At 50.9% G+C, this 9,976-nt stretch overlaps 1 protein-coding gene across 1 annotated transcript in view; it reads right to left on the bottom strand.

Annotated features, from left to right (window-relative positions):
• Positions 1-209: 209 nt before the first annotated feature.
• ap3s2 (adaptor related protein complex 3 subunit sigma 2) overlaps positions 210-9,976 on the bottom strand; it is a 28,819-nt gene continuing 19,052 nt past the window's right edge. Inside the window, exons 5-6 of the mRNA XM_046336662.1 lie at positions 3,040-3,147; positions 210-486 (exon numbers count right to left, since the gene is read on the bottom strand). Of these exons, the coding sequence (XP_046192618.1) occupies positions 361-486; positions 3,040-3,147 (234 nt within the window). The 3' untranslated portion in view covers positions 210-360. The remainder of the gene's footprint in view (positions 487-3,039; positions 3,148-9,976) is intronic.

Raw genomic sequence — 9,976 nt, 5'->3', positions numbered from 1 at the left:
GGGAATAGGGCTCTGGTCTAAAGTAGTGCACTATGTAGGGAATAGGGCTCTGGTCTAAAGTAGTGCACTATATAGGGAATAGGGCTCTGGTCTAAAGTAGTGCACTATGTAGGGAATAGGGCTCTGGTCTAAAGTAGTGCACTATATAGGGTGCCATAGGGCTCTGGTCTAAAGTATTGCACTATATAGGGTGCCATAGGGCTCTGGTCTAAAGTAGTGCACTATATAGAGTGCCATAGGGCTCTGGTCTAAAGTAGTGCACTACATGGGGAATAGGGTGCCGTAGGGCTCTGGTCTAAAGTAGTGCACTACATGGGGAATAGGGTGCCGTTTGGGCCTAGCCCCTGCTCCGCTCCCTGGTCAGAAGGGAGAGAGGCTGGGCACTTTGATATTGATGTCTCCGATGTTGATGTTGCGAGGCATTTCTGGGAGGTTGATGTTCTTGACGGCGGAGACGGCCCGCGCCGGCGCTGCAGAGAAGCCCCCCTGAAACAGACACAACTCTGCTTTGAGGCTGTGGAGATGATGAAATACACAGCAATGAAATGAACTCATCAGGTGTAATAGAGAGAGGAGACTAAAGGGTCTGGTTATGGACATCATGTTGAATCTACAGTAGGCTTCATCTCTGTCTGGGAACCTAGGAACATTCATCTCTGTCTGGGAGACCAGGGGTCGTATTCACTAGGAACCTAGAACGTTCATCTCTGTCTGGGAGACCAGGGGTCGTATTCACTAGGAACCGAGGAACGTTCATCTCTGTCTGGGAGACCAGGGGTCGGTTATTCACTAGGAATCTACAGTAGGCTTCATCTCTGTCTGGGAGACCAGGGGTCGTTCATCTCTGTCTGGGAGACCAGGGTCGAACTCATCACTGGAACCGAGGAACGTTCATCTCTGTCTGGGAGACCAGGGTCATTCTGTCTGGGAACCTAGGAACATTCATCTCTGTCTGGGAGACCAGGGGTCGTATTCACTAGGAACCGAGGAACGTTCATCTCTGTCTGGGAGGCCAGGGGTCGTATTCACTAGGAACGTTCATCTCTGTCTGGGAGACCAGGGTCGTATTCACTAGGAACCTAGGAACGTTCATCTCTGTCTGGGAGACCAGGGGTCGTATTCACTAGGAACCTAGAACGTTCATCTCTGTCTGGGAGACCAGGGGTCGTATTCACTAGGAACGTTCATCTCTGTCTGGGAGACCAGGGGTCGTATTCACTAGGAACAGAAATGAACTCATCAGGTGTAATAGAGAGAGGAGACTAAAGGGTCTGGTTATGGACATCATGTTGAATCTACAGTAGGCTTCATCTCTGTCTGGGAACCTAGGAACGTTCATCTCTGTCTGGGAGGCCAGGGGTCGTATTCACTAGGAACCTAGGAACGTTCATCTCTGTCTGGGAGACCAGGGGTCGTATTCACTAGGAACCTAGGAACGTTCATCTCTGTCTGGGAGACCAGGGGTCGTATTCACTAGGAACCGAGGAACGTTCATCTCTGTCTGGGAGACCAGGGGTCGTATTCACTAGGAACCTAGGAACGTTCATCTCTGTCTGGGAGACCAGGGGTCGTATTCACTAGGAACCGAGGAACGTTCATCTCTGTCTGGGAGGCCAGGGGTCGTATTCACTAGGAACGTTCATCTCTGTCTGGGAGACCAGGGGTCGTATTCACTAGGAACGTTCATCTCTGTCTGGGAGACCAGGGGTCGTATTCACTAGGAACCTAGGAACATTCATCTCTGTCTGGGAGACCAGGGTCGTATTCACTAGGAACCTAGAACGTTCATCTCTGTCTGGGAGACCAGGGGTCGTGTTCACTAGGAACCTAGGAACGTTCATCTCTGTCTGGGAGACCAGGGTCGTATTCACTAGGAACCTAGAACGTTCATCTCTGTCTGGGAGACCAGGGGTCGTATTCACTAGGAACCTAGGAACGTTCATCTCTGTCTGGGAGACCAGGGGTCGTATTCACTAGGAACCTAGGAACGTTCATCTCTGTCTGGGAGACCAGGGGTCGTATTCACTAGGAACGTTCATCTCTGTCTGGTAGACCAGGGGTCGTATTCACTAGGAACGTTCATCTCTGTCTGGGAGACCAGGGGTCGTATTCACTAGGAACAGAAATGAACTCATCAGGTGTAATAGAGAGAGGAGACTAAAGGGTCTGGTTATGGACATCATGTTGAATCTACAGTAGGCTTCATCTCTGTCTGGGAGACCAGTCTAGACTAACAGCCCTAAAGGTCTAGAGTCTAGACTAACAGCCTTAAAGGTCTAGAGTCTAGAATAACAGCCCTAAAGGTCTAGAGTCTAGAATAACAGCCCTAAAGGTCTAGTCTAGACTAACAGCCCTAAAGGTCTAGTCTAGACTAACAGCCCTAAAGGTCTAGAGTCTAGAGACTAACAGCCCTAAAGGTCTAGAGTCTAGAGACTAACAGCCCTAAAGGTCTAGAGTCTAGAGACTAACAGCCCTAAAGGTCTAGAGTCTAGAGACTAACAGCCCTAAAGGTCTAGAGTCTAGAGACTAACAGCCCTAAAGGTCTAGAGTCTAGACTAACAGCCCTAAAGGTCTAGTCTAGACTAACAGCCCTAAAGGTCTAGTCTAGACTAACAGCCCTAAAGGTCTAGAGTCTAGAGACTAACAGCCCTAAAGGTCTAGAGTCTAGAGACTAACAGCCCTAAAGGTCTAGAGTCTAGACTAACAGCCTTAAAGGTCTAGAGTCTAGACTAACAGCCCTAAAGGTCTAGAGTCTAGACTAACAGCCCTAAAGGACTAGAGTCTAGAATAACAGCCCTAAAGGACTAGTCTAGACTTACAGCCCTAAAGGATTAACTACAGGACCTGTCACCAGACTAACAGAGGACTAACTACAGGACCAGTCACCAGACTAACAGAGGACTAACTACAGGACCAGTCACCAGACTAACAGAGGACTAACAACAGGGCCAGTCACCAGACTAACAGAGGACTAACTACAGGACCAGTCACCAGACTAACAGAGGACTAATTACAGGACCAATAAGTGAACTGACTAACCTCTGATTTCTCCATGCGGTTCTGCAGCTCTACCTGGCCCACGATCTCATTCATGTTGGTCTCCAGCACCATCCCCCCCATCACCACCTCCTGAAGGATGAAGTGTACCTGTAAGGGATAGGTATATAATAAAGGAATGTAGTGGACCTGTAAATGATAGGTGTATAACAAGGTAAGGTAGTGGACCTGTAGCCTCCACATTGACTCTGTAGCGGTACCCCCTGTATATAGCCTCCACATTGACTCTGTACCAGTACCCCCTGTATATCGCCTCCACATTGACTCTGTACCGTAACACCCTGTATATAGCCTCCACATTGACTCTGTACCGTAACACCCTGTATATAGCCTCCACATTGACTCTGTACCAGTACCCCCTGTATATAGCCTCCACATTGACTCTGTACCAGTACCCCCTGTATATCGCCTCCACATTGACTCTGTACCGTAACACCCTGTATATAGCCTCCACATTGACTCTGTACCGTAACACCCTGTATATAGCCTCCACATTGACTCTGTACCGTAACACCCTGTATATAGCCTCCACATTGACTCTGTACCATAACACCCTGTATATAGCCTCCACATTGACTATGTACCGGTACACCCTGTATATAGTCTCCACATTGACTCTGTACCGGTACCCCCTGTATATAGCCTCCACATTGACTCTGTACCGTACCCCCTGTATATAGTCTCCACATTGACTCTGTACCGGTACCCCCTGTATATAGCCTCCACATTGACTCTGTACTGGTACCCCCTGTATATAGTCTCCACATTGACTCTGTACCAGTACCCCCTGTATATAGCCTCCACATTGACTCTGTACTGGTACCCCCTGTATATAGCCTCCACATTAACTCTGTACCGTAACCCCCTGTATATAGCCTCCACATTGACTCTGTACCGTAACACCCTGTATATAGCCTCCACATTGACTCTGTACCGTAACCCCCTGTATATAGCCTCCACATTGACTCTGTACCGTAACCCCCTGTATATAGCCTCCACATTGACTCTGTACCGTAACCCCCTGTATATAGCCTCCACATTGACTCTGTACCGTAACCCCCTGTATATAGCCTCCACATTGACTCTGTACCGTAACCCCCTGTATATAGCCTCCACATTGACTCTGTACCGGTACCCCCTGTATATAGTCTCCACATTGACTCTGTACCGGTACCCCCTGTATATAGCCTCCACATTGACTCTGTACTGGTACCCCCTGTATATAGTCTCCACATTGACTCTGTACTGGTACCCCCTGTATATAGCCTCCACATTGACTCTGTACTGGTACCCCCTGTATATAGCCTCCACATTGACTCTGTACCAGTACCCCCTGTATATAGCCTCCACATTGACTCTGTACCGGTACCCCTGTATATAGCCTCCACATTGACTCTGTACTGGTACCCCTGTATATAGTCTCCACATTGACTCTGTACCAGTACCCCCTGTATATAGCCTCCACATTGACTCTGTACCGGTACCCCCTGTATATAGCCTCCACATTGACTCTGTACTGGTACCCCCTGTATATAGTCTCCACATTGACTCTGTACCAGTACCCCCTGTATATAGTCTCCACATTGACTCTGTACCGGTACCCCCTGTATATAGCCTCCACATTGACTCTGTACTGGTACCCCCTGTATATAGTCTCCACATTGACTCTGTACTGGTACCCCCTGTATATAGCCTCCACATTGACTCTGTACTGGTACCCCCTGTATATAGTCTCCACATTGACTCTGTACCAGTACCACCTGTATATAGCCTGTTAACAAATCAGAACAGCCTGTTAACAAATTGGACCATCCTGGTCTATATCCTGTCTATTGATCAGAACAACCTGTTCGTTTTCTGCTGTTGAAAGTGAAAAAAGACATCAGACTGCAATGACAGGTGGTTGTCATAAGAAATTCTAGTCAGCTACTTACATTTGGTAAACAAGGTTATAATGAAGGTTTAAATCATGGCATGTTATTGTTTTACATGTTGCTCAAGCTTTGGAAGGTGTTCCTGTGAGAGGAAAACAGATGGTGGAAGGTAGAGGGTGTTAGCTAAACATACTGGAAGGTGTTCCTGTGAGAGGAAAACAGATGGTGGAAGGTAGAGGGTGTTAGCTAAACATACTCAGATAAGTCTAGAGTAGCAGCGGAGCAGTCAGATAGTAGAAAGTACTAAAAACTATTGGTTTTAATTCCATCAGCAGCTTTCTCCAACACTGCCATCACTGGACACAACTAGAATCTCATTCTGTGACATGAAAGGTGGAAGAGTTAGAACTTGCACCTAGCTTCTCAACTCCGCCTAGCTTCTCAACTCAGCCTAGCTTAGCTTCTCAACTCCGCCTAGCCTAGCTTCTCAACTCCATCTAGCCTAGCTTCTCAACTCCGCCTAGCCTAGCCTCTCAACTACGCCTAGCCTAGCCTCTCAACTCCGCCTAGCCTCTCAACTCTGCTTGGCGGAATGTGTTGTGGTCAATTCCATTTCAATTCCAGTCAATTTAGGAAGTACACTGAAATTCCAATTCTCTTCAATGCTTTTTAATCGGGTGTACTCCCTGAATTAACTGGAATTGAGCTCAACTCTGGTGGTGGTATGTGATGGTTGGGGTGAAAATGTACCAGAGAATAGATGGTTGGTGACCTCTGGCCCAACACACAGTACAAATCGGTTTTAAATAGTCCTCCAGTCAAATCCCAGATAGACCCAGAGCCCCTACCAATCGACAGTTCCTCCAGTCAATCACAGATAGACCCAGAGCCCCTCCAGTCAATCCCAGATAGACCCAGAGCCCCTCCAGTCAATCACAGATAGACCCAGAGCCCCTCCAGTCAATCACAGATAGACCCAGAGCCCCTCCAGTCAATCCCAGATAGACCCAGAGCCCCTAACCATTGACAGTTCCTCCAGTCAATCACAGATAGACCCAGAGCCCCTCCAGTCAATCCCAGATAGACCTAGAGCCCCTCCAGTCAATCCCAGATAGACCCAGAGCCCCTCCAGTCAATCCCAGATAGACCCAGAGCCCCTACCCATTGACAGTTCCTCCAGTCAATCCCAGATAGATCCTGAGCCCCTCCAGTCAATCCCAGATAGACCTAGAGCCCCTCCAGTCAATCCCAGATAGACCCAGAGCCCCTCCAGTCAATCCCAGATAGACCCAGAGCCCCTCCAGTCAATCACAGATAGACCCAGAGCCCCTCCAGTCAATCACAGATAGACCCAGAGCCCCTAACCATTGACAGTTCCTCCAGTCAATCCCAGATAGACCCAGAGCCCCTCCAGTCAATCCCAGATAGACCCAGAGCCCCTCCAGTCAATCACAGATAGACCCAGAGCCCCTCCAGTCAATCACAGATAGACCCAGAGCCCCTAACCATTGACAGTTCCTCCAGTCAATCCCAGATAGACCCAGAGCCCCTCCAGTCAATCACAGATAGACCCAGAGCCCCTCCAGTCAATCACAGATAGACCCAGAGCCCCTAACCATTGACAGTTCCTCCAGTCAATCCCAGATAGACCCAGAGCCCCTCCAGTCAATCACAGATAGACCCAGAGCCCCTACCCATTAACAGTTCCTACTAATTGGTTATAGGGAAGGGTTCAACCACTACACTCTCTGTAGAAACTAATATAGAACTTTGCTCCCCATAGCAGAACAATCCTGGGCCTTTATCAGTACATGTTGCAGGTAAACTTTGCATGATAAAAAATGTGTCACACAGGCTGCATTTCTGCCTGCTCAGATACACACGAAAACATTAAGTGAACCCGGGAATTGATCGAATATCGCTCAGAAACGCACAAACAAGACCAACAATGCAATATAATATGACTTACATTTTCAGTTACTAGGCCTAAATGAAACCAAGATGGCTCTTGACCACGCTGGTATGCTCTGCCCATCTGATACCTCCAACAGACCTAGGTCAGCCATCTGACCTCCAACAGACCTAGGTCAGCCCATCTGATACTTCCAACAGACCGAGGTCAGCCCCTCTGATACCTCCAACTGACCTAAGTCAGACATCTGACCTCCAACAGACCTAGGTCAGCCCCTCAGATACCTCCAACAGACCTAGGTCAGCCATCTGATACTTCCAACAGACCTAGGTCAGCCCCTCAGATACCTCCAACAGACCTAGGTCAGCCCCTCAGACCTCCAACAGACCTAGGTTAGCCATCTGACCTCCAACAGACCTAGGTCAGACCTAGGTCAGACCTCAGACCTCCAACAGACCTAGGTCAGCCCCTCAGACCTCCAACAGACCTAGGTCAACCCCTCTGATACCTCCAACAGACCTAGGTCAGCCCCTCAGACCTCCAACAGACCTAGGTCAGCCATCTGACCTCCAACAGACCTAGGTCAGACCTAGGTCAGACCTCAGACCTCCAACAGACCTAGGTCAGCCCCTCAGACCTCCAACAGACCTAGGTCAGCCCCTCAGACCTCCAACAGACCTAGGTCAGCCCCTCAGACCTCCAACAGACCTAGGTCAGCCCCTCAGACCTCCAACAGACCTAGGTCAGACCTCAGACCTCCAACAGACCTAGGTCAGGCCCTCTGAGACCTCCAACAGACCTAGGTCAGCCCCTCAGACCTCCAACAGACCTCCAACAGACCTAGGTCAGCCCCTCTGACCTCCAACAGACCTAGGTCAGCCCCTCTGAGACCTCCAACAGACCTAGGTCAGCCCCTCAGACCTCCAACAGACCTAGGTCAGCCCCTCAGACCTCCAACAGACCTAGGTCAGCCCCTCTGACCTCCAACAGACCTAGGTTAGCCATCTGACCTCCAACAGACCTAGGTCAGACCTAGGTCAGACCTCAGACCTCCAACAGACCTAGGTCAGCCCCTCAGACCTCCAACAGACCTAGGTCAACCCCTCTGATACCTCCAACAGACCTAGGTCAGCCCCTCAGACCTCCAACAGACCTAGGTCAGCCATCTGACCTCCAACAGACCTAGGTCAGACCTAGGTCAGACCTCAGACCTCCAACAGACCTAGGTCAGCCCCTCAGACCTCCAACAGACCTAGGTCAGCCCCTCAGACCTCCAACAGACCTAGGTCAGCCCCTCAGACCTCCAACAGACCTAGGTCAGCCCCTCAGACCTCCAACAGACCTAGGTCAGACCTCAGACCTCCAACAGACCTAGGTCAGGCCCTCTGAGACCTCCAACAGACCTAGGTCAGCCCCTCAGACCTCCAACAGACCTCCAACAGACCTAGGTCAGCCCCTCTGAGACCTCCAACAGACCTAGGTCAGCCCCTCAGACCTCCAACAGACCTAGGTCAGCCCCTCAGACCTCCAACAGACCTAGGTCAACCCCTCTGATACCTCCAACAGACCTAGGTCAGCCCCTCAGACCTCCAACAGACCTAGGTCAGCCCCTCTGACCTCCAACAGACCTAGGTCAGCCCCTCAGACCTCCAACAGACCTAGGCCAGACTCTCAGACCTCCAACAGACCTCCAAATGACCTAGGTCAGCTACTCTGAGATCTCCAACAGACCTAGGTCAGCCCCTCAGAGACCTCCAACAGACCTAGGCCAGCCTCTCAGACCTCCAAATGGCCTAGGTCAGCCCATCAGACCTCCAACAGACCTAGGTCAGCCCATCAGACCTCCAACAGACCTAGGTCAGCCCCTCAGACCTCCAACAGACCTAGGTCAGCCCCTCAAACCTCAAACAGACCTAGGTCAGCCCCTCAAACCTCAAACAGACCTAGGTCAGCCCCTCAGACCTCCAACAGACCTAGGTCAGCCCCTCAGACCTCCAACAGACCTAGGTCAGCCCCTCAAACCTCAAACAGACCTAGGTCAGCCCCTCAAACCTCAAACAGACCTAGGTCAGCCCCTCAGACCTCCAACAGACCTAGGTCAGCCCATCAGACCTCCAACAGACCTAGGTCAGCCATCTGACCTCCAACAGACCTAGGTCAGCCCCTCAGACCTCCAAATGGCCTAGGTCAGCCCATCAGACCTCCAACAGACCTCCAACAGAGCTAGGTCTGTACTACCTGAATCCACACAGCAGGGTTTCATCTAGGCTGCCTTAGTAGAGTTTCATCTAGGCTGCCTCAGCAGGGTTTCATCTAGGCTGCCTCAGCAGGGGTTCATCTAGGCTGCCTCAGCAAGGCTTCCCTGCTACTACCTAGCTCCATACAGCAGGGTTTCATCTAGTCTGCCTCAGCAGGGTTCATCTAGGCTGCCTCAGCAGGGGTTCATCTAGGCTGCCTCAGCAGGGGTTCATCTAGGCTGCCTCAGCAGAGGTTCATCTAGGCTGCCTCAGCAAGGCTTCCCTGCTACTACCTAGCTCCACACAGCAGGGGTTCATCTAGTCTGCCTCAGCAGGGGTTCATCTAGTCTGCCTCAGCAGGGTTTCATCTAGGCTGCCTCAGCAGGGTTTCATCTAGGCTGCCTCAGCAGGGGTTCATCTAGGCTGCCTCAGCAGGGGTTCATCTAGGCTGCCTCAGCAGGGGTTCATCTAGGCTGCCTCAGCAGGGGTTCATCTAGGCTGCCTCAGCAGGGGTTCATCTAGGCTGCCTCAGCAGGGGTTCATCTAGGCTGCCTCAGCAGGGGTTCATCTAGGCTGCCTCAGCAGGGGTTCATCTAGGCTGCCTCAGCAGGGTTTCATCTAGGCTGCCTCAGCAGGGGTTCATCTAGGCTGCCTCAGCAAGGCTTCCCTGCTACTACCTAGCTCCACACAGCAGGGGTTCATCTAGGCTGCCTCAGCAGGGTTTCATCTAGATTGCCTCAGCAGGGGTTCATCTAGGCTGCCTCAGCAGGGGTTCATCTAGGCTGCCTCAGCAAGGCTTCCCTGCTACTACCTAGCTCCACACAGCAGGAGTTCATCTAGGCTGCCTCAGCAGGGGTTCCTCTGCTAGTCCTTCCCTCCTGAAGGCTTTCCTCATA

This window comes from Oncorhynchus gorbuscha, unplaced genomic scaffold, assembly GCF_021184085.1.
Source record: "Oncorhynchus gorbuscha isolate QuinsamMale2020 ecotype Even-year unplaced genomic scaffold, OgorEven_v1.0 Un_scaffold_1121, whole genome shotgun sequence".
Classification (NCBI taxonomy): domain Eukaryota; kingdom Metazoa; phylum Chordata; class Actinopteri; order Salmoniformes; family Salmonidae; genus Oncorhynchus; species Oncorhynchus gorbuscha.
The sequence above is the reverse complement of the archived record's forward strand: the minus strand, read 5'-3'. Positions and strand labels throughout refer to the sequence as shown.